We start from the raw sequence: 27844 nt of genomic DNA, 5'->3' as shown, positions 1-27844 counted from the left end.
ATGGAATATTACCGTCTAGAGCAGAATTACGCCAGATGCTTGGTTATGCAAGATGCAAGCACACCGTGGTCGCAAGATACCGCCCTGGACAGTGCGGGCACACAGAATGCCATCTTGCAAACACTGAAAGACTCCTCACTGTACGGTTTGGCTAGATCGTTACATGTCGCACCGCAACAGATTGATTACGAGTGTGCCTGGCGGCTGTCCGACTGGAATGTACTATTCGACGCGGACGGCGGTGTTGGTCCCAATGTCCCGAAGAGAGCACCGGCTGCCGGTTCGAGCGCGCTGCTCCTACAGTCGCGATCCTTCGAGCGAGCGCATTACAAAGCGCTCAAGTGTTTGCAGCTGCGCGATGAACTCGCGGTGGAAAGTGCGATCGTGGCAGCGCAGCGTGCCGTTAGCGAACTTTTCAAGCTTACCAGCATCGAATCCACCAAACACATCTACCACGGGCTGTGCCGGTTGCGGATGCTGCAGCAGATCGAAGACTTCGGTGAGGTACACTTCTCCAGACAGATCGACTGCGAGCAGGACCTGCTGAACCGGTGGAGGGAACAGGACGAGCTGCCGCACAGCGAGTTCACGCTGCTGGAAACGATCCTTTCCCAGCGGCTGTCCATCTTCAGCACGGCCGGGATTCGTGCGAAACGTAAATGGGTACCGCCGGCAGTGTACAGCACGCTGCTGCTGCTGATCCACGAATCGCGCCTGCGAGGCTTCGTGGACTGTGCGGTACGGAATGTGGTGCTGATCGGGAAGCAGGAGCTGCCGGCCAACGTGCAGTCGGTGGTGATGCTGGAAAATGCACAGCTCAATTGGAGTGCCGGCCAGCCGGTGCTGGCGAAGGAGTTGGCGTGGGAAGTAATGAACAGCGCCAAGTACACTGATCCGATGGTGAAGGGAGTGGCGTGTCGCCTTTACGGTGAGTTCCTTGCCGAAGGACACTCGCAGGAGATCAAGTCGCTATGCTCGGACTACTTTCAACAAGCGGAAAAATATGTCCAGTTTGTGCTGTCGCGACAGGCGGCGGCGACGGCTGCGGGTGGCGAACAGAAAACCTCGCCCGGGAACGTTCCCGCTAACCATCGTTGCTTCGACGTGGATCGTAACTTCACCGTGCAGCACACCGTCGCGAAGTACGCGGATCGTGAATTTGTGCGGGTAGGTTGAGGAGCATTGCAATATTAAATGGGGTAAACTAAATGAAAATTTGCTCCTCCCTTTCCTGCAGCTCACACGATGAGACACGTGCTTCATGCCCTGTTTTCTCTCTCTCTCTCTCTTTTTGCTTTTCCGCCAGTAAGGGGATATACGACGCCAAGCGTCAACATGCTAACGTTGCACAACGTTGCCGATGAGGAAATGAACGCTCTGCTGACTCAGAAACAGAAACTGCTGCTCGAGCTGAAGCACTACGAAAACAACATCAAGTACAACAAGGAAATCCTGAGCAACACGAGCGAAAGCAATCTGGTGCAGAGTGTGCCGGACAACGTCGGCATCATACCGTCCAACACGCGGCTACAGATCGGCATTTCCACCAGCTACGATAGCAACGATATGAACATCGACATCACCGTGTCGACCAACAACTCGACCACGATTCGTGTCGTGTTGATCTTTGCTGATCAGCTGTTCAAGGAGGAAACGCTGATCGCGCACCTGACGAAGGACGTTTCGCGCATACTGATACCGCTCAAGACGCTCAAGGACAATGCGCAGGACATTCACATCAAAGCGTTCGTCGGCTACCCGAGCAGTGTGCAGTTTCACGTGTTTGAACTGACCCGTCAGCTGCCCAAGTTTGCGATGTACACCATACCGCACAATCTGACCGGGTCACCGAAGAGTGTGTGTAAGTATGCCGCTTACGTTATGTGTGCAGTTTTGTTTTTTTTACGCGCTTAGTCACCCGGTATTTGTAGATGAAGTGAAGATCATCTGATTATTTTAAACCGCCAACACGTGCTTGCATGCATAAGTCATCGACATTCGACCCCAAAACCGAATGCCCGAACCAGTTTTGCTGTGTGGTGTGGTGGTGGTGCTGGATGGAAAACTGTGATTTGTGTTGTACGCCTTAACCGTTCGTACGGATGCAGTGCTAAAGCCCAGTGATGGATTCCTTTTTCGGCTTCGATACCAGTCTGCCGGGTGAGAACGACGAGGAGTAGGAGGAGGAGGAAGCTCGCCGATTCTTCCAGGCAGCACCGCGGCGCACCGCCGAACTGCATTCGCCGCTGCAGCGGCGCCGATGCAAAGAAGACATCTCGGACGAGGAGGAGTATGACGCCCTGAATGACGAAACGTTCGGTGCGGCGGACAAGGGCGACTGGAAGGACATCCACGAGCATCTCGTGCGGCTGGAAAGTTGCAGGAATGGGGGGCGAACCGGTTCCTTCCTTGGGGAGGATGAGGACGACGGGGGCAGCAGCGACAACAACAACAGCGAGAGCGGCCGTAGCAGTGTGGTGGCCCAAAGCATTGGCGATGAGTTCGCGAACAAGCTATGGCTGGATCCGAGCATCTGGGGTAGCCCGGCGAAGGTTCCGGCTCCGGTGCAGCCACCGTACAGCGATTATAGGCCCAGCGGTACGCCATTTTCTGCCCTGCCACCACAGCAGAGCGCCTTTCGACCACCGGAACCGGCGCATCCGATCGGGGGAGGTGGCCTGCCGCCAAAACCGCCTCCCTCACTGCCACCGGGCTTGTTTCCACCCATGAAGATGCTGTCAGTGGAGGACATTGAACGAACCATCATCCAGCATCAGCATCAGCAAAATCAGCATCAAAGTATGCTGCAAAAGCAAATGTCACAGCAGCAGCAGCAGCAACAACAACAACACCAACTCCATTACCATCACAACCAATTTCACCAGCAGCAGCAGCAGCAGACACTGCAACCATTCCGCACACCGGCACCGGTCCCGGCCCAACCACCACCACCAGTGAAAGCTCGCGATCATTTCACACCCGCCAAGGAGGTAAAGAGTATGCAGCCGCCGATCCCGATGATCTCCTCGCCAGTAGCAGCACCACCGTTACGGGTACCACCGGCGCTGCTCACCCCGCCGCTTTCGCTGCTGGGCGCCCGAAACGCCGGCCCCGCTGCCCTGTTCCCGCCCGGACCGTCGCAGGATGCTGAACAACGCGAACCGTCTTCCGCTTGGTTTGCTGCCGTACAACATGCTAGCCGCCCGACCGTACTCGACCCCGATCAACAACCTGGCGATGCATCCGGCATTCCCGCAGCGCTGCTCGTACGGTTCCCCGCTGCAAGGGTTTCTGGGTGGCCCCGGCCCGGTACAGATGGGTCCGCCACCGCCGCTACCTCCTCGCCATCCGGGACCAGCGCCGGGTGGGCCGCCGCCATTTTTGATGCAGCGCAGCCCGACGCCCCTGCCGACGAACCAGTTCAACCAGCGGCTGGTGCAGGAAATTCAACAAAACCATCCGCTGCTCGCGTTCAACCGACAGCTCGCTGCGGCCAGCACGCTCAGCGTTTGCGGCAATGGCGTGAACAAAGCAGCCCCGCTAGTAGCCCTGCCAAGGGCGGGTTTTATGAAGCAGCAGCACCATTTCCAGCAGCAGCAGCAGCAACGATCCCGAGTAGGCAATGGAATGCCATCGAGCACTGCAGGCGGCGGGCAGCCAGAGGAGCGCGATGAGTACGCAAACATGATGAGCAATCGCAACAAGCAGTGGCTAATCGGGATAAAGCTGACGCAGCTCAACTCGGACGCACCCTACTTTAACGATTACTATTTCACCGTGTACAAGCAGCGGCTGGCAGCGGCGAAGGGCGAGGGCGATAATAGGATCTATCGCGAAAATCAGCTCAACCATCCGTTCACCCAGCCGGAGGAGCATGCCCAGCTGCTGTTACTGTCGCTGCTGTCGAAGAACGGCAAGAGCGGGCTGCTCGGCACGAACCGCGAACGTCGCAGTTCCGAATCCCGCTCCAACCCGAACGGCGGTAGCGAGGGAAAGGATGGCTCAGCGCCGACGGGTGGTGGTCGAGCGTATACCCCGCTCCAATTTCAAAATTCGCTCGGCAAGCTGCAGTGCGGTAGTGTGATAGCGCCGCGAAAGCTCATCGACGCCGACGTGATGGGCAGCGACCAGCTGAACGGAAATGGCGTGCCGGCACTTGAACCGCCGCCCGCCGCTATCCAGCGCAAAGCTCGCCATGTGCTGCTGCTTATCGAGACGCTGTACAAGTTGGTGCTCAAGCTGGAAGATCTCGGCAATCCCGTTGCGATCGAAGCGATGAAAGCGCTGCGCGAAAAGAAAATGCGCAAGCGAACCAGCAGCACCGGCAGCGGCAGCGGTGTGGCGTGTTTGTCAGAAGCGGGCGCCAAGATTGGCAACGCATTGATAATTAATCCGAATTGGTAATTTAATGATAGTCACGTAAGATGATTTAACCAACAAATCCCGTTAATGTCGATACTAAGCTTCGGTTTTTTTAAATTTAATTTAATTGCTCTCAATCTGCTTTTCAATAAGCGAAATATTGCGATATTACCATATACATTTTAATGTGAAAATCTAGAGAAGACTAGTTTTTAGCCTAACACACACCCACACACACACAACCTCACACTTGTAAAGTGTGGCAAGGGAAGAACTGATACTGAGTTGTCGATGATCATTTAATGTTCCTTATTTATTAGGCTTTGCGTATGTAAAACACACGTGTGTGTGTAAAAGGGTAGCGTAAACTGAATTGCGTATACTCTGTCACACGCCGAAATGAATATATTCCATGCTCCTCTCCATATAAACCCCTGTGAACCGAATGGTATCGTTAGATATTGCTTTTGCAAACCGTGTTATATAGTCATTTAAGTTTGGGCACGACATATAAAGCCCCCCCCTCTTACCTCCCCGGTTAGGTTATTAGGTTATCCGCATGTCGTGCTCGTGCTGATATTTAATTTCGCCCATAGTGTTTCGCGCAAACAGAGCACGTGCGGTTTGAATAGGATTGCAAATCGATCGAATCGAACTCTTTAGTGTAGTGTAAGTTAGTTAACTGGCCAAGGATGACAGACTCGATGTGTACAATGTGGCAGGGGTTTCCCCAGGCGTTCTCATAGCTGTGGGACACTTTATTGACTCTTTCTTAAGTAAAATGTAACGGGAATTGGACTCTATAGCACCCTTGTTGGACATATCCAATAGGAATTTCCAACGAACCTTTCCAAAAAGGGTGCAATAGAGTCCAATTTCCGTCATGTGAAGTTCACTTCCCAATTAGAAAGAGTCAAGAAGTAGTGTCTCATAACTATAACCAGGCTAGAACCCCTGGAAAATCCTGTAAACTGCATTTGAGCCACTTTGTCACATCCATCCGCCCTCTACACAATTAAGCTTCACGTGCAATGAGAAATGGAAAGAGTAGCTGTAGACACTGTAAAAACTGTCCGTACCCGCTTACGGCACTATCAAACGAAACATTAAAACACATTCGTCTCTTCATTCAGTAGTACATAAATCTATAGATACATAATTTTATAGTTGAGTGCATTTACCTGAACTTGTTTTTAGACTAATCTTTCGATAGCTCTTTTTCACGTGTCCGTTGGTGTTTATCACTCACTGAACTTCTTTACACGATTACTTCTTTCCTTTTCAAATGTACTAGCTAGATGTACTATGGCACTGCAATTACTTTTCGGAAAACTTAAAACCTATTACACTACTCACTTGAATTGCTTTGATTTCTCTACCTACTTTCCAATATAAGAACGGTTAAAAAATGTGAAGAGAGCCAACATGCCAAGAAAGCTGTGTAAATGAGCATTTTAGGCTATAATCTTGAACATAAACTTAAACACTGAGCAGCATAAAAAAACTGCAATTGAGTTAAACTATCCATGTAAAAGCTCTGTAATTAAAAAGCAATCAAGCGCAAATTCCGAAACATGCGATAGAGAAAATGTGTCTAAGAAAAATGAACAAAAAAAGGAGATATCCACGATGGAATTGTCGAAAAAGAACAAACAAATAAATCGAACTAATTTTTTTTGGGTTTCTTTTGTTATGATGCTTATGAACGCGAGCAAAATGGGTCGTTAGTTTTTGTGTTTTTTAGCGTAGAATTATGGTGCAATACAGGGTTTTCCAATTAAGTTTAGACTAGCAGCATACTTTTTTTGAATAGTCGCAATAGATTCTTGACTAGCATCCTTTATTTTTGATTACGAGCAATGGATTATTGACTAGGAGCAATTGATTTCAGCAGGTCCCTGCATGACAGCCTAAGAGCGACGCGTTTATAACATCCGGTGTGACAGATTGACTTGAATAATAATCTGTGGATAATATTTAATTTCATCCGCTCATTTGATTAAATCATTTGTTTTACTGTTATATATCATCCACAAAGAAAGATATATTTTATATGATAGGTTTTCGATGCTATTGTTTTGATTTTATGAATGCACAATACAACACAAAAGCACTTAACGGCTGAATTGAAATATGCAGTAGTAGACCCCCAGGCATAACCTAACCAAAAGCTAGATTGCACAAGTTTTTCAGAGTGACCATATGTAGTTCTATCGATTTTCGATCGAATATTGGTTTACAATTGAGCACACTAAAACTCAATTTTTCTGACCGAAATTCAAATATTTTTCTAAGTATTCACCGTTCAACAATAAATTTGAAATTTAATAATAATAATAATAATAATTTTGTGAGTGAATAAAAAGTTGTTTTTACCGAAAATTACCGAGTTTGCTTTAGATTTCCTACCGATAACCTCTAAAAACAATCTGGTCACTCCGTGCCAGCAACCGGCCTGCTGAAATCAATTGCTGCTAGTCAAAAATCCATTGATCGTAATCAAAAATAGAGGATGCTAGTCAAGAATCTATTGCGACTATTCAAAAAAAGTATGCTTCTAGTCTAAACTCAATTGGAAAACCCTGTATCACAATATTAAAGGAGGATTTGTTGTGATCATAGCAACATCGCTAGTTTAAACGAAGTGTAGTAGGCTTTATTGAAATAGAGAATAAATTAGTCTGCATTTTCTTTTCGTACGAACAAGAAGTTCCAACAGGATTTACGGAAAGAAGGTTAAAAGGAGATAAGGGTTATTTTATATAAATTCTAAATTATGTTTTTAATTTTCTTTACAGATACAACTTGAAACAAACCACGCCCCACGAACCACGATGGCCTCTTCCTCGTCCAGCAGCAGCAGCAGCAGCAGAATGTCGGTGATGGACCGCGACCTCTGTCTGCTGCTGGTGGAGATGTCGTCCGAGAAGGTAACCGTGCGGCAGAAGGCGTTCAACAAGATGAGCACCATCCTGAACAACCGGGAGGACGATTTTCTCGACTACATGGCATCGGATGCGTTCGAGACGCAGTGGTGCGCGGTGCTGGATGCGGCTTACCACGGCATACAGAAGCAGAGCTACGCCATTACGACCCAGGTGCAGAGCAAGAACCACGACTACGTCGTGGTGCTGCACAAGCTCGTTGAGCTGGCGATGGATCGGGATGCGCCGCAGCTACCGCACAGCCAGCTGATCGGGTGCTTTGTGCGCGCGATCAACGATCAAGCGATGCGGGACAGTTTTGGTGTGTGCTTTCTGCACGTGCTGAACAAGTTCGTGCTGTGCTCCAAGTGGTGCCTAACGCCGGTGAGCTACGAGCACTGGAAAGGTAAGCAGAGGGGTGAAAAGGTTGATTTACTTTATTTAGTATTAAACGGGGATTTTTTTTGCAGAAATTCTTGACTGCTGTTTAGTGATGCTGGATACAGCGCACGTACCAAAGCACTTGGCGGCCAACTGTCTCTCGCTGGCTGTGGTGAAATTTTTAGCCAACTGCTCGATGCAAACACTGCTGGCGGACTATTTGAGCCGGCTGATTGTCCACCTGCGCCAGGCGGTAAACGAGAAGAAAAGTAACGTTTTATGCGATCTGATAAACATAGCTTTGTACATAACAGAAGCGGTAAGTAGCGTTTAGCACCATCTCCGAGGTGGGTTTTTTGCTGTCTCAAAGCTAAACCTAATCACACTTTGATCGCCACGTGCAGATAGCGGTGGATTGTAAGGCGAAGATCATTGCATTCTTGGAGTCGCTCGTTCCATGCACGGTGAAACTTTACAAGGAAGCAAACTTGCGCAAGGAACAGAAAGTGTCACTGTTCCGGTTGATGCATCTGTCGCTGATAATGTTGTACCCGGGAGGAAAATCTCATACCCTTGCCAAACCACTGACCCGAGACGGTTTGCAGCAGGTCGAGGACGATGAAGCGCGAAGGAAAACGTTGCGCGAATATCATTACATACTGACGAGTGAAATGAAGGCACGGGATCAGAGTTCGTTCTTTGGCTCGAATGAGGCCCCTTTTGCTGATGGTTTCATTGACTTTGCCGCCCGGTTGTGTTATACGGTAAGATTATTTGAGTTTTTTTCTGCATTTTTAAAGGGAAAATTACTACTTCTTACTCATCCCTTTTTCAAAGGTGTACTGGAACGAGGATAATTGGAAGGAATCTAGCGGCGAAGAAACGGCCGCAAAGCGAAACAAACAGTTTAACAAACTGCAAAGCATCATGGAGATGGTCGGTACTGCTCCAAATCAGCTTAATTTGCGTTGGTACGATCACGCTTCCTCTTTCATGTAGAAAAGATCATTAATAAACATTTTCCTCCAGGTTGTACATCCTTTCTGCGGTTCTAGACAGATATGAGGCAGCACTTACTAGCGACGACTATGCGCAACTGTTGCAACTGTTGTGCAATGTGCAACCGAGCCTACAATCGCCGCACGAGCATGATGCTTTCTACCAGTGCTGTTCCGTGCTGCTCGCGTTCGAACAAAAGTCAACCCATCGATCGTTGAACACAGCGGCGGCCAGCGGTGAATCGATTGGCGAGCTTTGGGCCAAAATGATAGCCGCTGCGTTCCGTGCCTGCACCAACACCGCCGCAAGAACGTGCGCTAAATCCAATCTCCTGCTGCAGCTATTGATTCGCCATCGAAAGTATCCGAACGTCGGCTTTCTAAACAGCACCGTGCTGGAAGCCTTTTACACCTATGCCGTGGAGAAGACGAACCTTAACGTCGGCACGGTGCTGTCCATCCTGGAGACGGTGGGCAACGCCGAGTGTCTCGGCAGTGTCGACGGTGTGCTGACCAAGCTGCTCAACTATCTCTATCCGCAGACGCGCGAAACACAGTCGAAAGCGATACTACACGCAAAGGAGCGGCTGAGCGCAAAGACGCTGGCACGCATTTCGATCCTTTGCGTGGTGACTACATGTTGCGCAATGGATGAGACAGAGCGGCACACACACGCCGGAGTGCACGATACCTTTTACCGGGAGCGAGACGGGCAGTTGCAAACGCTCGAGCAAAGACTTCGCTACCATAGTTTAGAGGAATTGCTAGCGTTGGAGCAGCACAAAAAGGAAGGGATTGATGCGGAATCACCCCAAGGCAGCGCACGAATCTCTTACAACATAAACGAACCACTGTTTTTGCGCCTGTGTGAGGTAGTAAGCTTCGACAAGCATATCCTGCCCGATGGGAATTATTTTCTAGCCGATGGATTGGCATGCATCTGCGACGATTTGGAGTTGTACCTGGAGATGCTCAACATTTTGCAGCTGCACGCCGCGTACGATGAGCAGCAGTGCACCAGGAGCCCACTGTACCAAAAGGTTCTGCTCAAGTTCGACCTACTAAACGGTGGATTTGAGCGGCTGTTGAAAAACGATGCGGCCTCCACGCTAAATCTCATCAAAACCAGGAACCTTGCCGAGCGATTGTTGGCCATCTTTCGTGTCCCTTACCATCCGTCGGTAAGGAAGCTGCTGCAGCAAACCGAACACACGTTCATTATGCGATGGGCAATCGGGCAGATCAGTCTGAAGGAGGGGGAGGATTCGCAGTGCGTGACCGTGTTGCAGCCGGATAAACTGGCCACGGAAGAGCAAATGCAGCGATGTTTCCTCCACGTCGTAGCGGAATATCTGCAGTACGAAGGGCCAAGCCTGAACGAGGCTCACGAGCTGCTGGATCGGTTGGAACTGAATGTGTTCAGCAGTTTGGATTTGTTCTATCTGTTTGATCTGTGTCGAATACTGCTGGCGCAAACTTCCCATGAGGTGGTGGCCGTATGGGTACTGAGAAACCTGGTAGATGTGTGCAAAAACCACTACACCAATCCTGACATTACGGAGCAGATTATCGATCTGTACGGTGGTAAGTTAATTGTAGCTGTGATCAACTGAACTCTCTTCTCAAATTGTGTTTAATCCGTTTCAGCTTTAACCGCCTTCGTGAGCCCGTACGAAGACATGATCCGCAACGTAACGATCGTGCTGTACTCGTTCGTAAAACAGTGCGCCAAACACACGTACTCTACCGAGCTGCAGGTGAAGATACTGGCGCAGGTGAAGTATCTGCTCCGCGCTTACCCGCAGCACATCCGTACGCCAACGCACGAGAGCATCTACAACGGATTGGTGCCGTTGCTGAGCAGCCCAAGCTATCGCATCAAGCTGGAAGCGGTCAGGAATATTCTGCACTTCATGCAGCTCGAATGGTCACATCCTGACCTTTCTTCGGTTCCGTGCAGCTTTTACGAGTTTCAGCTGCAACTGTACGATCAAATTCAGTTCGAGGAGCTACTAGCGACCGACGGTGGGATGGACATGAACGATGAGAGAATGAACGTGATTAGCGGCTGCCTTCAGCTGCTGTTGGGCATCTTTCGCATTAGCTTCATGCTGCGTCGGCGCGCGTTGTGCGATTTTGTGCTGCTCGTTCAGTTGGGAAGCGTAAACGATGGTAAGTGTTGTTACAGCAATAGCTGACAATTAAAGTTTAATTATTGTATAATCATATTTTTGTCCTTCTTCTAGACAAAATGGCAAACACCATACGGCTTATGCGCACCTCCAGCGATATCGACTTCTGCCAGCTGCTTCAAGCTAACCTGGACACCGTACTCGAGCTATGGCTAACCAAAGGGAATCGGTTGCTGCATTTCCCGTTCCGTCTAGCGGGAAAGATCGCCACGATCGAAGAGTTTATCCAACTGTTCAAGAAAAACATTTCCTTCGTCATACTCTGCATGCAGCCGGAACGGTTCGAACAGTTCTGCAAATCGATTGGCGTACAGCAGGCAGAAATGGTGAAGGTATGTTTTCGGTTGGAATGAATTTAAAATGATAAATGACCAATTTTCCATTTCATTACCAGAGTATACTGCCGAAATGTGTTTCGTTCCTTCTGCCCAAGTACGCCAAATGTGAAGGGATGGCGCCCAAGTATGATGCAATAGCTAGTCGGATGCACAAAGCACTTGCCCCTATAATAAGCACGGTAGATCTTAAAGATTACGTGTCGGAAATTATCAAACACCTCACCCACCGATTGAACGATCACGTTGAGCTGGGCAAGCTGTTGGACCAGGACCTGCCAAGCTGCTTCGTTGCCGATCTGTCGCTTAGCAAAGCCACTTACTCGACGGCGCTCGAGCACCTGAAACAGTCGGTATGGGGATCGCAATCGTTCAAGTACACGCTGCTGAGCAATTTGTGTTTTAAAAACAGCTCACCAATTGAACGCACCCTAACGGATGTCAAACGCTGGCTTTGGGCGGCTGATGAACCGGAGCAGAAAATGGTACATCTCTTCCAGTACACGGTGTTTCTCGACCATCTGAAAGAGTACATCGGACAGCAGAAGGAACGCGCGTTCAAACCCTATCTCGTGCGAGATGTGGTGTATTTCCTGTGCAACTTGTTGTCCTCCTTTCCCGCCCTACGACTTGCCACGCTCAACAGCTTCGGGCGGTTCCTGGAGCACGTGGTCGCATCTAGCGATGCGTGCGAGCTGCTCTCGGAACATTTGCACTTCATAGTGTCATCATTGCTGGAGGTGGAAAATGTCGATCCGGCATCGGAGATTTCTCAAAAATCGCTAACTCTGCTACGGTTTCTGATCTTACAACACTCTGCCGCGTTTGCGGGTGCGATCGGTAAGCTGAATTATCTACCAAAGGACGAACGATTCGATCAGTTGCGGCTTGCTATATCGCGCCAAAAAACGATCGGTCATGAAAATGTGCTGCCAAGGGAAGAAATCGCGGCGCTGATTGAGTTGCCCAATTTAAGATACGAAGATTTGGCTGCGCTGAAGATTGTGGTAAGCTTTTGCTGTATTTTGAGTGACTTGGAAGTTATATAATTATTAATTTTTTTATTGTAGCTCACCACCAAAAAGAAAGATCTAAAATTATTGTGCGATGAGCTGAGCGAGCAAAGCGCATCGTCGGGCGCTAATGGGGAAAGCGTGCTTCATCGGTTAGTCTACACTTTGCTGGAAGTTGTGCGCAGCTCCCCGTTCGACAAGCGATCGATGGAAGCTCTCCGATGTTTGAGTGAAATAGGACCGATCGATCTGGGAACAATGCTGTTAAAATCCGACGCAGAAATGATTGCTTACGATACGGTACAGCTTTAAAGCCCTGGGCAGTAGCAATATCAATTAAATTTTAAATTTCTATCTCTCTTTAGATCAACAACTCGAAGGAAGCAATCGAACGATGTGCTGCGGTGCTGCTGAGCGAATTGAACGAGCTGATAACGAACAGAAACGTTCCGGTTGCAAACTACGCCTCACTGATTTGCTACAAAATGCTGTACGGAAAAACATTCCATGCTTTGGCGGGTGAGATTCTAAACAAAATTGCATATAGAAATCCATTTTAAATCTTAACTTCGATCATATTCGTATCTCTAACAGCCAAACTACCAACACTGCACCCATTTTTGGGAACTTCTGCGGAAGAGATCAAACTCTTCACTCGTACCACCGGACGCAGTTTGTCGTTGCGGCCAATGCTTGCCAACGAACGGATCGAGTACAGCGCTTTTGTGCAGCAGCTGTCAGCCGCGTTGCTGTCATTTTTGGGAAATACGATGATTAAAAAACTGGCCGAACAGGAAACGACATTCGTCGAGAAGCTTGTCCCTTTGCTGGTACAGATAACGATAAAGCAATTCGAAGAGTCAATCATCGATAGCATGGGCAGCTTTGTAAGTGCTCTTGTTGCACAGTAGTAGATGCCACGGATGATAAGGAAACATTTGAATATATCTTCCTTTTTTGCAGATTAATGAGTTTTTCAACGAGTTCGCTGCCATTCAAAATGAGGTTCACAATATTTTCAATGACCCGAAAGCTATTCAACTGATGCTTACCATCGTGGAGTGTGTTCGGATACATAATCAATGGTAAGTGTAATTTACAAATTTTTGTTAATACTTTTCCTAAAAAATAATGTTTGTAATAGCTTTCCACAGTACAAAATTTCCGTTAACTATCTACGAATCGCACAAGCGTCTCAATTCTGTCAGGCACACTTTAAAGCCATCCTGTATGGTGACCTCTGGTACCGGGAGGAAGAGGAGCAAGGCAAGCATGATGCCAAACGACACCCGGAACTGCAAAACATAATGAAATCATGCCATTTGGCGATCGGCGTAAACGATGCAGTTAAATAATTCCTCAACCCAATCCAGGAACGGATGGAATATTACCGTCTAGAGCAGAATTACGCCAGATGCTTGGTTATGCAAGATGCAAGCACACCGTGGTCGCAAGATACCGCCCTGGACAGTGCGGGCACACAGAATGCCATCTTGCAAACACTGAAAGACTCCTCACTGTACGGTTTGGCTAGATCGTTACATGTCGCACCGCAACAGATTGATTACGAGTGTGCCTGGCGGCTGTCCGACTGGAATGTACTATTCGACGCGGACGGCGGTGTTGGTCCCAATGTCCCGAAGAGAGCACCGGCTGCCGGTTCGAGCGCGCTGCTCCTACAGTCGCGATCCTTCGAGCGAGCGCATTACAAAGCGCTCAAGTGTTTGCAGCTGCGCGATGAACTCGCGGTGGAAAGTGCGATCGTGGCAGCGCAGCGTGCCGTTAGCGAACTTTTCAAGCTTACCAGCATCGAATCCACCAAACACATCTACCACGGGCTGTGCCGGTTGCGGATGCTGCAGCAGATCGAAGACTTCGGTGAGGTACACTTCTCCAGACAGATCGACTGCGAGCAGGACCTGCTGAACCGGTGGAGGGAACAGGACGAGCTGCCGCACAGCGAGTTCACGCTGCTGGAAACGATCCTTTCCCAGCGGCTGTCCATCTTCAGCACGGCCGGGATTCGTGCGAAACGTAAATGGGTACCGCCGGCAGTGTACAGCACGCTGCTGCTGCTGATCCACGAATCGCGCCTGCGAGGCTTCGTGGACTGTGCGGTACGGAATGTGGTGCTGATCGGGAAGCAGGAGCTGCCGGCCAACGTGCAGTCGGTGGTGATGCTGGAAAATGCACAGCTCAATTGGAGTGCCGGCCAGCCGGTGCTGGCGAAGGAGTTGGCGTGGGAAGTAATGAACAGCGCCAAGTACACTGATCCGATGGTGAAGGGAGTGGCGTGTCGCCTTTACGGTGAGTTCCTTGCCGAAGGACACTCGCAGGAGATCAAGTCGCTATGCTCGGACTACTTTCAACAAGCGGAAAAATATGTCCAGTTTGTGCTGTCGCGACAGGCGGCGGCGACGGCTGCGGGTGGCGAACAGAAAACCTCGCCCGGGAACGTTCCCGCTAACCATCGTTGCTTCGACGTGGATCGTAACTTCACCGTGCAGCACACCGTCGCGAAGTACGCGGATCGTGAATTTGTGCGGGTAGGTTGAGGAGCATTGCAATATTAAATGGGGTAAACTAAATGAAAATTTGCTCCTCCCTTTCCTGCAGCTCACACGATGAGACACGTGCTTCATGCCCTGTTTTCTCTCTCTCTCTCTCTTTTTGCTTTTCCGCCAGTAAGGGGATATACGACGCCAAGCGTCAACATGCTAACGTTGCACAACGTTGCCGATGAGGAAATGAACGCTCTGCTGACTCAGAAACAGAAACTGCTGCTCGAGCTGAAGCACTACGAAAACAACATCAAGTACAACAAGGAAATCCTGAGCAACACGAGCGAAAGCAATCTGGTGCAGAGTGTGCCGGACAACGTCGGCATCATACCGTCCAACACGCGGCTACAGATCGGCATTTCCACCAGCTACGATAGCAACGATATGAACATCGACATCACCGTGTCGACCAACAACTCGACCACGATTCGTGTCGTGTTGATCTTTGCTGATCAGCTGTTCAAGGAGGAAACGCTGATCGCGCACCTGACGAAGGACGTTTCGCGCATACTGATACCGCTCAAGACGCTCAAGGACAATGCGCAGGACATTCACATCAAAGCGTTCGTCGGCTACCCGAGCAGTGTGCAGTTTCACGTGTTTGAACTGACCCGTCAGCTGCCCAAGTTTGCGATGTACACCATACCGCACAATCTGACCGGGTCACCGAAGAGTGTGTGTAAGTATGCCGCTTACGTTATGTGTGCAGTTTTGTTTTTTTTACGCGCTTAGTCACCCGGTATTTGTAGATGAAGTGAAGATCATCTGATTATTTTAAACCGCCAACACGTGCTTGCATGCATAAGTCATCGACATTCGACCCCAAAACCGAATGCCCGAACCAGTTTTGCTGTGTGGTGTGGTGGTGGTGCTGGATGGAAAACTGTGATTTGTGTTGTACGCCTTAACCGTTCGTACGGATGCAGTGCTAAAGCCCAGTGATGGATTCCTTTTTCGGCTTCGATACCAGTCTGCCGGGTGAGAACGACGAGGAGTAGGAGGAGGAGGAAGCTCGCCGATTCTTCCAGGCAGCACCGCGGCGCACCGCCGAACTGCATTCGCCGCTGCAGCGGCGCCGATGCAAAGAAGACATCTCGGACGAGGAGGAGTATGACGCCCTGAATGACGAAACGTTCGGTGCGGCGGACAAGGGCGACTGGAAGGACATCCACGAGCATCTCGTGCGGCTGGAAAGTTGCAGGAATGGGGGGCGAACCGGTTCCTTCCTTGGGGAGGATGAGGACGACGGGGGCAGCAGCGACAACAACAACAGCGAGAGCGGCCGTAGCAGTGTGGTGGCCCAAAGCATTGGCGATGAGTTCGCGAACAAGCTATGGCTGGATCCGAGCATCTGGGGTAGCCCGGCGAAGGTTCCGGCTCCGGTGCAGCCACCGTACAGCGATTATAGGCCCAGCGGTACGCCATTTTCTGCCCTGCCACCACAGCAGAGCGCCTTTCGACCACCGGAACCGGCGCATCCGATCGGGGGAGGTGGCCTGCCGCCAAAACCGCCTCCCTCACTGCCACCGGGCTTGTTTCCACCCATGAAGATGCTGTCAGTGGAGGACATTGAACGAACCATCATCCAGCATCAGCATCAGCAAAATCAGCATCAAAGTATGCTGCAAAAGCAAATGTCACAGCAGCAGCAGCAGCAACAACAACAACACCAACTCCATTACCATCACAACCAATTTCACCAGCAGCAGCAGCAGCAGACACTGCAACCATTCCGCACACCGGCACCGGTCCCGGCCCAACCACCACCACCAGTGAAAGCTCGCGATCATTTCACACCCGCCAAGGAGGTAAAGAGTATGCAGCCGCCGATCCCGATGATCTCCTCGCCAGTAGCAGCACCACCGTTACGGGTACCACCGGCGCTGCTCACCCCGCCGCTTTCGCTGCTGGGCGCCCGAAACGCCGGCCCCGCTGCCCTGTTCCCGCCCGGACCGTCGCAGGATGCTGAACAACGCGAACCGTCTTCCGCTTGGTTTGCTGCCGTACAACATGCTAGCCGCCCGACCGTACTCGACCCCGATCAACAACCTGGCGATGCATCCGGCATTCCCGCAGCGCTGCTCGTACGGTTCCCCGCTGCAAGGGTTTCTGGGTGGCCCCGGCCCGGTACAGATGGGTCCGCCACCGCCGCTACCTCCTCGCCATCCGGGACCAGCGCCGGGTGGGCCGCCGCCATTTTTGATGCAGCGCAGCCCGACGCCCCTGCCGACGAACCAGTTCAACCAGCGGCTGGTGCAGGAAATTCAACAAAACCATCCGCTGCTCGCGTTCAACCGACAGCTCGCTGCGGCCAGCACGCTCAGCGTTTGCGGCAATGGCGTGAACAAAGCAGCCCCGCTAGTAGCCCTGCCAAGGGCGGGTTTTATGAAGCAGCAGCACCATTTCCAGCAGCAGCAGCAGCAACGATCCCGAGTAGGCAATGGAATGCCATCGAGCACTGCAGGCGGCGGGCAGCCAGAGGAGCGCGATGAGTACGCAAACATGATGAGCAATCGCAACAAGCAGTGGCTAATCGGGATAAAGCTGACGCAGCTCAACTCGGACGCACCCTACTTTAACGATTACTATTTCACCGTGTACAAGCAGCGGCTGGCAGCGGCGAAGGGCGAGGGCGATAATAGGATCTATCGCGAAAATCAGCTCAACCATCCGTTCACCCAGCCGGAGGAGCATGCCCAGCTGCTGTTACTGTCGCTGCTGTCGAAGAACGGCAAGAGCGGGCTGCTCGGCACGAACCGCGAACGTCGCAGTTCCGAATCCCGCTCCAACCCGAACGGCGGTAGCGAGGGAAAGGATGGCTCAGCGCCGACGGGTGGTGGTCGAGCGTATACCCCGCTCCAATTTCAAAATTCGCTCGGCAAGCTGCAGTGCGGTAGTGTGATAGCGCCGCGAAAGCTCATCGACGCCGACGTGATGGGCAGCGACCAGCTGAACGGAAATGGCGTGCCGGCACTTGAACCGCCGCCCGCCGCTATCCAGCGCAAAGCTCGCCATGTGCTGCTGCTTATCGAGACGCTGTACAAGTTGGTGCTCAAGCTGGAAGATCTCGGCAATCCCGTTGCGATCGAAGCGATGAAAGCGCTGCGCGAAAAGAAAATGCGCAAGCGAACCAGCAGCACCGGCAGCGGCAGCGGTGTGGCGTGTTTGTCAGAAGCGGGCGCCAAGATTGGCAACGCATTGATAATTAATCCGAATTGGTAATTTAATGATAGTCACGTAAGATGATTTAACCAACAAATCCCGTTAATGTCGATACTAAGCTTCGGTTTTTTTAAATTTAATTTAATTGCTCTCAATCTGCTTTTCAATAAGCGAAATATTGCGATATTACCATATACATTTTAATGTGAAAATCTAGAGAAGACTAGTTTTTAGCCTAACACACACCCACACACACACAACCTCACACTTGTAAAGTGTGGCAAGGGAAGAACTGATACTGAGTTGTCGATGATCATTTAATGTTCCTTATTTATTAGGCTTTGCGTATGTAAAACACACGTGTGTGTGTAAAAGGGTAGCGTAAACTGAATTGCGTATACTCTGTCACACGCCGAAATGAATATATTCCATGCTCCTCTCCATATAAACCCCTGTGAACCGAATGGTATCGTTAGATATTGCTTTTGCAAACCGTGTTATATAGTCATTTAAGTTTGGGCACGACATATAAAGCCCCCCCCTCTTACCTCCCCGGTTAGGTTATTAGGTTATCCGCATGTCGTGCTCGTGCTGATATTTAATTTCGCCCATAGTGTTTCGCGCAAACAGAGCACGTGCGGTTTGAATAGGATTGCAAATCGATCGAATCGAACTCTTTAGTGTAGTGTAAGTTAGTTAACTGGCCAAGGATGACAGACTCGATGTGTACAATGTGGCAGGGGTTTCCCCAGGCGTTCTCATAGCTGTGGGACACTTTATTGACTCTTTCTTAAGTAAAATGTAACGGGAATTGGACTCTATAGCACCCTTGTTGGACATATCCAATAGGAATTTCCAACGAACCTTTCCAAAAAGGGTGCAATAGAGTCCAATTTCCGTCATGTGAAGTTCACTTCCCAATTAGAAAGAGTCAAGAAGTAGTGTCTCATAACTATAACCAGGCTAGAACCCCTGGAAAATCCTGTAAACTGCATTTGAGCCACTTTGTCACATCCATCCGCCCTCTACACAATTAAGCTTCACGTGCAATGAGAAATGGAAAGAGTAGCTGTAGACACTGTAAAAACTGTCCGTACCCGCTTACGGCACTATCAAACGAAACATTAAAACACATTCGTCTCTTCATTCAGTAGTACATAAATCTATAGATACATAATTTTATAGTTGAGTGCATTTACCTGAACTTGTTTTTAGACTAATCTTTCGATAGCTCTTTTTCACGTGTCCGTTGGTGTTTATCACTCACTGAACTTCTTTACACGATTACTTCTTTCCTTTTCAAATGTACTAGCTAGATGTACTATGGCACTGCAATTACTTTTCGGAAAACTTAAAACCTATTACACTACTCACTTGAATTGCTTTGATTTCTCTACCTACTTTCCAATATAAGAACGGTTAAAAAATGTGAAGAGAGCCAACATGCCAAGAAAGCTGTGTAAATGAGCATTTTAGGCTATAATCTTGAACATAAACTTAAACACTGAGCAGCATAAAAAAACTGCAATTGAGTTAAACTATCCATGTAAAAGCTCTGTAATTAAAAAGCAATCAAGCGCAAATTCCGAAACATGCGATAGAGAAAATGTGTCTAAGAAAAATGAACAAAAAAAGGAGATATCCACGATGGAATTGTCGAAAAAGAACAAACAAATAAATCGAACTAATTTTTTTTGGGTTTCTTTTGTTATGATGCTTATGAACGCGAGCAAAATGGGTCGTTAGTTTTTGTGTTTTTTAGCGTAGAATTATGGTGCAATACAGGGTTTTCCAATTAAGTTTAGACTAGCAGCATACTTTTTTTGAATAGTCGCAATAGATTCTTGACTAGCATCCTTTATTTTTGATTACGAGCAATGGATTATTGACTAGGAGCAATTGATTTCAGCAGGTCCCTGCATGACAGCCTAAGAGCGACGCGTTTATAACATCCGGTGTGACAGATTGACTTGAATAATAATCTGTGGATAATATTTAATTTCATCCGCTCATTTGATTAAATCATTTGTTTTACTGTTATATATCATCCACAAAGAAAGATATATTTTATATGATAGGTTTTCGATGCTATTGTTTTGATTTTATGAATGCACAATACAACACAAAAGCACTTAACGGCTGAATTGAAATATGCAGTAGTAGACCCCCAGGCATAACCTAACCAAAAGCTAGATTGCACAAGTTTTTCAGAGTGACCATATGTAGTTCTATCGATTTTCGATCGAATATTGGTTTACAATTGAGCACACTAAAACTCAATTTTTCTGACCGAAATTCAAATATTTTTCTAAGTATTCACCGTTCAACAATAAATTTGAAATTTAATAATAATAATAATAATAATTTTGTGAGTGAATAAAAAGTTGTTTTTACCGAAAATTACCGAGTTTGCTTTAGATTTCCTACCGATAACCTCTAAAAACAATCTGGTCACTCCGTGCCAGCAACCGGCCTGCTGAAATCAATTGCTGCTAGTCAAAAATCCATTGATCGTAATCAAAAATAGAGGATGCTAGTCAAGAATCTATTGCGACTATTCAAAAAAAGTATGCTTCTAGTCTAAACTCAATTGGAAAACCCTGTATCACAATATTAAAGGAGGATTTGTTGTGATCATAGCAACATCGCTAGTTTAAACGAAGTGTAGTAGGCTTTATTGAAATAGAGAATAAATTAGTCTGCATTTTCTTTTCGTACGAACAAGAAGTTCCAACAGGATTTACGGAAAGAAGGTTAAAAGGAGATAAGGGTTATTTTATATAAATTCTAAATTATGTTTTTAATTTTCTTTACAGATACAACTTGAAACAAACCACGCCCCACGAACCACGATGGCCTCTTCCTCGTCCAGCAGCAGCAGCAGCAGCAGAATGTCGGTGATGGACCGCGACCTCTGTCTGCTGCTGGTGGAGATGTCGTCCGAGAAGGTAACCGTGCGGCAGAAGGCGTTCAACAAGATGAGCACCATCCTGAACAACCGGGAGGACGATTTTCTCGACTACATGGCATCGGATGCGTTCGAGACGCAGTGGTGCGCGGTGCTGGATGCGGCTTACCACGGCATACAGAAGCAGAGCTACGCCATTACGACCCAGGTGCAGAGCAAGAACCACGACTACGTCGTGGTGCTGCACAAGCTCGTTGAGCTGGCGATGGATCGGGATGCGCCGCAGCTACCGCACAGCCAGCTGATCGGGTGCTTTGTGCGCGCGATCAACGATCAAGCGATGCGGGACAGTTTTGGTGTGTGCTTTCTGCACGTGCTGAACAAGTTCGTGCTGTGCTCCAAGTGGTGCCTAACGCCGGTGAGCTACGAGCACTGGAAAGGTAAGCAGAGGGGTGAAAAGGTTGATTTACTTTATTTAGTATTAAACGGGGATTTTTTTTGCAGAAATTCTTGACTGCTGTTTAGTGATGCTGGATACAGCGCACGTACCAAAGCACTTGGCGGCCAACTGTCTCTCGCTGGCTGTGGTGAAATTTTTAGCCAACTGCTCGATGCAAACACTGCTGGCGGACTATTTGAGCCGGCTGATTGTCCACCTGCGCCAGGCGGTAAACGAGAAGAAAAGTAACGTTTTATGCGATCTGATAAACATAGCTTTGTACATAACAGAAGCGGTAAGTAGCGTTTAGCACCATCTCCGAGGTGGGTTTTTTGCTGTCTCAAAGCTAAACCTAATCACACTTTGATCGCCACGTGCAGATAGCGGTGGATTGTAAGGCGAAGATCATTGCATTCTTGGAGTCGCTCGTTCCATGCACGGTGAAACTTTACAAGGAAGCAAACTTGCGCAAGGAACAGAAAGTGTCACTGTTCCGGTTGATGCATCTGTCGCTGATAATGTTGTACCCGGGAGGAAAATCTCATACCCTTGCCAAACCACTGACCCGAGACGGTTTGCAGCAGGTCGAGGACGATGAAGCGCGAAGGAAAACGTTGCGCGAATATCATTACATACTGACGAGTGAAATGAAGGCACGGGATCAGAGTTCGTTCTTTGGCTCGAATGAGGCCCCTTTTGCTGATGGTTTCATTGACTTTGCCGCCCGGTTGTGTTATACGGTAAGATTATTTGAGTTTTTTTCTGCATTTTTAAAGGGAAAATTACTACTTCTTACTCATCCCTTTTTCAAAGGTGTACTGGAACGAGGATAATTGGAAGGAATCTAGCGGCGAAGAAACGGCCGCAAAGCGAAACAAACAGTTTAACAAACTGCAAAGCATCATGGAGATGGTCGGTACTGCTCCAAATCAGCTTAATTTGCGTTGGTACGATCACGCTTCCTCTTTCATGTAGAAAAGATCATTAATAAACATTTTCCTCCAGGTTGTACATCCTTTCTGCGGTTCTAGACAGATATGAGGCAGCACTTACTAGCGACGACTATGCGCAACTGTTGCAACTGTTGTGCAATGTGCAACCGAGCCTACAATCGCCGCACGAGCATGATGCTTTCTACCAGTGCTGTTCCGTGCTGCTCGCGTTCGAACAAAAGTCAACCCATCGATCGTTGAACACAGCGGCGGCCAGCGGTGAATCGATTGGCGAGCTTTGGGCCAAAATGATAGCCGCTGCGTTCCGTGCCTGCACCAACACCGCCGCAAGAACGTGCGCTAAATCCAATCTCCTGCTGCAGCTATTGATTCGCCATCGAAAGTATCCGAACGTCGGCTTTCTAAACAGCACCGTGCTGGAAGCCTTTTACACCTATGCCGTGGAGAAGACGAACCTTAACGTCGGCACGGTGCTGTCCATCCTGGAGACGGTGGGCAACGCCGAGTGTCTCGGCAGTGTCGACGGTGTGCTGACCAAGCTGCTCAACTATCTCTATCCGCAGACGCGCGAAACACAGTCGAAAGCGATACTACACGCAAAGGAGCGGCTGAGCGCAAAGACGCTGGCACGCATTTCGATCCTTTGCGTGGTGACTACATGTTGCGCAATGGATGAGACAGAGCGGCACACACACGCCGGAGTGCACGATACCTTTTACCGGGAGCGAGACGGGCAGTTGCAAACGCTCGAGCAAAGACTTCGCTACCATAGTTTAGAGGAATTGCTAGCGTTGGAGCAGCACAAAAAGGAAGGGATTGATGCGGAATCACCCCAAGGCAGCGCACGAATCTCTTACAACATAAACGAACCACTGTTTTTGCGCCTGTGTGAGGTAGTAAGCTTCGACAAGCATATCCTGCCCGATGGGAATTATTTTCTAGCCGATGGATTGGCATGCATCTGCGACGATTTGGAGTTGTACCTGGAGATGCTCAACATTTTGCAGCTGCACGCCGCGTACGATGAGCAGCAGTGCACCAGGAGCCCACTGTACCAAAAGGTTCTGCTCAAGTTCGACCTACTAAACGGTGGATTTGAGCGGCTGTTGAAAAACGATGCGGCCTCCACGCTAAATCTCATCAAAACCAGGAACCTTGCCGAGCGATTGTTGGCCATCTTTCGTGTCCCTTACCATCCGTCGGTAAGGAAGCTGCTGCAGCAAACCGAACACACGTTCATTATGCGATGGGCAATCGGGCAGATCAGTCTGAAGGAGGGGGAGGATTCGCAGTGCGTGACCGTGTTGCAGCCGGATAAACTGGCCACGGAAGAGCAAATGCAGCGATGTTTCCTCCACGTCGTAGCGGAATATCTGCAGTACGAAGGGCCAAGCCTGAACGAGGCTCACGAGCTGCTGGATCGGTTGGAACTGAATGTGTTCAGCAGTTTGGATTTGTTCTATCTGTTTGATCTGTGTCGAATACTGCTGGCGCAAACTTCCCATGAGGTGGTGGCCGTATGGGTACTGAGAAACCTGGTAGATGTGTGCAAAAACCACTACACCAATCCTGACATTACGGAGCAGATTATCGATCTGTACGGTGGTAAGTTAATTGTAGCTGTGATCAACTGAACTCTCTTCTCAAATTGTGTTTAATCCGTTTCAGCTTTAACCGCCTTCGTGAGCCCGTACGAAGACATGATCCGCAACGTAACGATCGTGCTGTACTCGTTCGTAAAACAGTGCGCCAAACACACGTACTCTACCGAGCTGCAGGTGAAGATACTGGCGCAGGTGAAGTATCTGCTCCGCGCTTACCCGCAGCACATCCGTACGCCAACGCACGAGAGCATCTACAACGGATTGGTGCCGTTGCTGAGCAGCCCAAGCTATCGCATCAAGCTGGAAGCGGTCAGGAATATTCTGCACTTCATGCAGCTCGAATGGTCACATCCTGACCTTTCTTCGGTTCCGTGCAGCTTTTACGAGTTTCAGCTGCAACTGTACGATCAAATTCAGTTCGAGGAGCTACTAGCGACCGACGGTGGGATGGACATGAACGATGAGAGAATGAACGTGATTAGCGGCTGCCTTCAGCTGCTGTTGGGCATCTTTCGCATTAGCTTCATGCTGCGTCGGCGCGCGTTGTGCGATTTTGTGCTGCTCGTTCAGTTGGGAAGCGTAAACGATGGTAAGTGTTGTTACAGCAATAGCTGACAATTAAAGTTTAATTATTGTATAATCATATTTTTGTCCTTCTTCTAGACAAAATGGCAAACACCATACGGCTTATGCGCACCTCCAGCGATATCGACTTCTGCCAGCTGCTTCAAGCTAACCTGGACACCGTACTCGAGCTATGGCTAACCAAAGGGAATCGGTTGCTGCATTTCCCGTTCCGTCTAGCGGGAAAGATCGCCACGATCGAAGAGTTTATCCAACTGTTCAAGAAAAACATTTCCTTCGTCATACTCTGCATGCAGCCGGAACGGTTCGAACAGTTCTGCAAATCGATTGGCGTACAGCAGGCAGAAATGGTGAAGGTATGTTTTCGGTTGGAATGAATTTAAAATGATAAATGACCAATTTTCCATTTCATTACCAGAGTATACTGCCGAAATGTGTTTCGTTCCTTCTGCCCAAGTACGCCAAATGTGAAGGGATGGCGCCCAAGTATGATGCAATAGCTAGTCGGATGCACAAAGCACTTGCCCCTATAATAAGCACGGTAGATCTTAAAGATTACGTGTCGGAAATTATCAAACACCTCACCCACCGATTGAACGATCACGTTGAGCTGGGCAAGCTGTTGGACCAGGACCTGCCAAGCTGCTTCGTTGCCGATCTGTCGCTTAGCAAAGCCACTTACTCGACGGCGCTCGAGCACCTGAAACAGTCGGTATGGGGATCGCAATCGTTCAAGTACACGCTGCTGAGCAATTTGTGTTTTAAAAACAGCTCACCAATTGAACGCACCCTAACGGATGTCAAACGCTGGCTTTGGGCGGCTGATGAACCGGAGCAGAAAATGGTACATCTCTTCCAGTACACGGTGTTTCTCGACCATCTGAAAGAGTACATCGGACAGCAGAAGGAACGCGCGTTCAAACCCTATCTCGTGCGAGATGTGGTGTATTTCCTGTGCAACTTGTTGTCCTCCTTTCCCGCCCTACGACTTGCCACGCTCAACAGCTTCGGGCGGTTCCTGGAGCACGTGGTCGCATCTAGCGATGCGTGCGAGCTGCTCTCGGAACATTTGCACTTCATAGTGTCATCATTGCTGGAGGTGGAAAATGTCGATCCGGCATCGGAGATTTCTCAAAAATCGCTAACTCTGCTACGGTTTCTGATCTTACAACACTCTGCCGCGTTTGCGGGTGCGATCGGTAAGCTGAATTATCTACCAAAGGACGAACGATTCGATCAGTTGCGGCTTGCTATATCGCGCCAAAAAACGATCGGTCATGAAAATGTGCTGCCAAGGGAAGAAATCGCGGCGCTGATTGAGTTGCCCAATTTAAGATACGAAGATTTGGCTGCGCTGAAGATTGTGGTAAGCTTTTGCTGTATTTTGAGTGACTTGGAAGTTATATAATTATTAATTTTTTTATTGTAGCTCACCACCAAAAAGAAAGATCTAAAATTATTGTGCGATGAGCTGAGCGAGCAAAGCGCATCGTCGGGCGCTAATGGGGAAAGCGTGCTTCATCGGTTAGTCTACACTTTGCTGGAAGTTGTGCGCAGCTCCCCGTTCGACAAGCGATCGATGGAAGCTCTCCGATGTTTGAGTGAAATAGGACCGATCGATCTGGGAACAATGCTGTTAAAATCCGACGCAGAAATGATTGCTTACGATACGGTACAGCTTTAAAGCCCTGGGCAGTAGCAATATCAATTAAATTTTAAATTTCTATCTCTCTTTAGATCAACAACTCGAAGGAAGCAATCGAACGATGTGCTGCGGTGCTGCTGAGCGAATTGAACGAGCTGATAACGAACAGAAACGTTCCGGTTGCAAACTACGCCTCACTGATTTGCTACAAAATGCTGTACGGAAAAACATTCCATGCTTTGGCGGGTGAGATTCTAAACAAAATTGCATATAGAAATCCATTTTAAATCTTAACTTCGATCATATTCGTATCTCTAACAGCCAAACTACCAACACTGCACCCATTTTTGGGAACTTCTGCGGAAGAGATCAAACTCTTCACTCGTACCACCGGACGCAGTTTGTCGTTGCGGCCAATGCTTGCCAACGAACGGATCGAGTACAGCGCTTTTGTGCAGCAGCTGTCAGCCGCGTTGCTGTCATTTTGGGAAATACGATGATTAAAAAACTGGCCGAACAGGAAACGACATTCGTCGAGAAGCTTGTCCCTTTGCTGGTACAGATAACGATAAAGCAATTCGAAGAGTCAATCATCGATAGCATGGGCAGCTTTGTAAGTGCTCTTGTTGCACAGTAGTAGATGCCACGGATGATAAGGAAACATTTGAATATATCTTCCTTTTTTGCAGATTAATGAGTTTTTCAACGAGTTCGCTGCCATTCAAAATGAGGTTCACAATATTTTCAATGACCCGAAAGCTATTCAACTGATGCTTACCATCGTGGAGTGTGTTCGGATACATAATCAATGGTAAGTGTAATTTACAAATTTTTGTTAATACTTTTCCTAAAAAATAATGTTTGTAATAGCTTTCCACAGTACAAAATTTCCGTTAACTATCTACGAATCGCACAAGCGTCTCAATTCTGTCAGGCACACTTTAAAGCCATCCTGTATGGTGACCTCTGGTACCGGGAGGAAGAGGAGCAAGGCAAGCATGATGCCAAACGACACCCGGAACTGCAAAACATAATGAAATCATGCCATTTGGCGATCGGCGTAAACGATGCAGTTAAATAATTCCTCAACCCAATCCAGGAACGGATGGAATATTACCGTCTAGAGCAGAATTACGCCAGATGCTTGGTTATGCAAGATGCAAGCACACCGTGGTCGCAAGATACCGCCCTGGACAGTGCGGGCACACAGAATGCCATCTTGCAAACACTGAAAGACTCCTCACTGTACGGTTTGGCTAGATCGTTACATGTCGCACCGCAACAGATTGATTACGAGTGTGCCTGGCGGCTGTCCGACTGGAATGTACTATTCGACGCGGACGGCGGTGTTGGTCCCAATGTCCCGAAGAGAGCACCGGCTGCCGGTTCGAGCGCGCTGCTCCTACAGTCGCGATCCTTCGAGCGAGCGCATTACAAAGCGCTCAAGTGTTTGCAGCTGCGCGATGAACTCGCGGTGGAAAGTGCGATCGTGGCAGCGCAGCGTGCCGTTAGCGAACTTTTCAAGCTTACCAGCATCGAATCCACCAAACACATCTACCACGGGCTGTGCCGGTTGCGGATGCTGCAGCAGATCGAAGACTTCGGTGAGGTACACTTCTCCAGACAGATCGACTGCGAGCAGGACCTGCTGAACCGGTGGAGGGAACAGGACGAGCTGCCGCACAGCGAGTTCACGCTGCTGGAAACGATCCTTTCCCAGCGGCTGTCCATCTTCAGCACGGCCGGGATTCGTGCGAAACGTAAATGGGTACCGCCGGCAGT

General features: G+C 48.9%; 4 protein-coding genes across 9 annotated transcripts; all 4 read left to right on the top strand.

Annotated features, from left to right (window-relative positions):
• Positions 1-14983, top strand: LOC121602901 (Bardet-Biedl syndrome 2 protein homolog). 3 transcript variants are annotated; one of them, XM_041931661.1, is made up of 3 exons: positions 1-688; positions 14060-14751; positions 14891-14983. In XM_041931661.1, exons 1-3 carry the CDS (start codon positions 1-3, stop codon positions 14891-14893), a joined length of 1383 nt encoding a protein of 460 aa, XP_041787595.1. In that variant the 3' UTR covers positions 14894-14983. The 3 variants fall into 3 exon arrangements, with proteins under 3 accessions (XP_041787595.1, XP_041787596.1, XP_041787597.1); XM_041931662.1 differs by lacking the exons at positions 14060-14751; positions 14891-14983 and adding an exon at positions 1307-1399 and having other exon boundaries at positions 1-1167; XM_041931663.1 differs by lacking the exons at positions 1-688; positions 14060-14751; positions 14891-14983 and adding exons at positions 916-1142; positions 1307-1919.
• On the top strand, positions 1779-13723 carry LOC121602899 (serine/threonine-protein kinase ATM-like). Of its 4 annotated transcripts, none has more exons than XM_041931656.1 (14): positions 1779-1861; positions 7161-7692; positions 7757-7986; positions 8072-8431; positions 8505-8638; positions 8697-10249; positions 10313-10837; positions 10912-11189; positions 11252-12199; positions 12263-12505; positions 12571-12724; positions 12800-13092; positions 13169-13290; positions 13350-13723. In XM_041931656.1, the coding sequence occupies exons 2-14, from the start codon at positions 7197-7199 to the stop codon at positions 13558-13560; spliced, it is 5547 nt and encodes a 1848-aa protein (XP_041787590.1). In that variant the 5' UTR covers positions 1779-1861; positions 7161-7196; the 3' UTR covers positions 13561-13723. The 4 variants fall into 4 exon arrangements, with proteins under 4 accessions (XP_041787590.1, XP_041787591.1, XP_041787592.1 ...); XM_041931657.1 differs by lacking the exon at positions 1779-1861 and adding an exon at positions 6963-7097 and having other exon boundaries at positions 12586-12724; XM_041931653.1 differs by lacking the exon at positions 1779-1861 and adding an exon at positions 6964-7097.
• LOC121602904 (protein PAT1 homolog 1-like) lies at positions 14953-17988 on the top strand. Its single transcript, XM_041931665.1, has 4 exons — positions 14953-15445; positions 15737-15744; positions 15837-16630; positions 16728-17988. Exons 1-4 carry the CDS (start codon positions 14953-14955, stop codon positions 17986-17988), a joined length of 2556 nt encoding a protein of 851 aa, XP_041787599.1.
• On the top strand, positions 15363-26562 carry LOC121602902 (serine/threonine-protein kinase ATM-like). The gene is made up of 12 exons (XM_041931664.1): positions 15363-15445; positions 20745-21276; positions 21341-21570; positions 21656-22015; positions 22089-22222; positions 22281-23833; positions 23897-24421; positions 24496-24773; positions 24836-25783; positions 25847-26089; positions 26155-26308; positions 26384-26562. The coding sequence occupies exons 2-12, from the start codon at positions 20781-20783 to the stop codon at positions 26560-26562; spliced, it is 5100 nt and encodes a 1699-aa protein (XP_041787598.1). The 5' UTR covers positions 15363-15445; positions 20745-20780.
• The last annotated feature ends 1282 nt before the right edge of the window (positions 26563-27844 follow it).

This window comes from Anopheles merus, unplaced genomic scaffold (assembly GCF_017562075.2).
Source record: "Anopheles merus strain MAF unplaced genomic scaffold, AmerM5.1 LNR4000694, whole genome shotgun sequence".
Lineage (NCBI taxonomy): Eukaryota > Metazoa > Arthropoda > Insecta > Diptera > Culicidae > Anopheles > Anopheles merus.
The sequence above is the reverse complement of the archived record's forward strand: the minus strand, read 5'-3'. Positions and strand labels throughout refer to the sequence as shown.

Excerpts from the sequence above, each read along its gene's own strand:
- LOC121602902 (XM_041931664.1), top strand. The coding sequence starts at position 20,781 with ATGGCCTCTTCCTCGTCCAGCAGCAGCAGCAGCAGCAGAATGTCGGTG. Across the intron at positions 22,223-22,280 it reads AATCAGCTTAATTTGCGTTG|GTTGTACATCCTTTCTGCGG; the intron begins GTACGATCACGC and ends ATTTTCCTCCAG. Across the intron at positions 24,422-24,495 it reads GTTGGGAAGCGTAAACGATG|ACAAAATGGCAAACACCATA; the intron begins GTAAGTGTTGTT and ends TCCTTCTTCTAG.
- LOC121602904 (XM_041931665.1), top strand. The coding sequence starts at position 14,953 with ATGAACGCTCTGCTGACTCAGAAACAGAAACTGCTGCTCGAGCTGAAG. Across the intron at positions 16,631-16,727 it reads TCGCCAGTAGCAGCACCACC|GATGCTGAACAACGCGAACC; the intron begins GTTACGGGTACC and ends GGACCGTCGCAG.
- LOC121602899 (XM_041931656.1), top strand. The coding sequence starts at position 7,197 with ATGGCCTCTTCCTCGTCCAGCAGCAGCAGCAGCAGCAGAATGTCGGTG. Across the intron at positions 8,432-8,504 it reads CCGCCCGGTTGTGTTATACG|GTGTACTGGAACGAGGATAA; the intron begins GTAAGATTATTT and ends CCTTTTTCAAAG. Across the intron at positions 10,838-10,911 it reads GTTGGGAAGCGTAAACGATG|ACAAAATGGCAAACACCATA; the intron begins GTAAGTGTTGTT and ends TCCTTCTTCTAG.
- LOC121602901 (XM_041931661.1), top strand. The coding sequence starts at position 1 with ATGGAATATTACCGTCTAGAGCAGAATTACGCCAGATGCTTGGTTATG. Across the intron at positions 689-14,059 it reads GCCGGCAGTGTACAGCACGC|TGCTGCAGCAGATCGAAGAC; the intron begins TGCTGCTGCTGA and ends GCCGGTTGCGGA.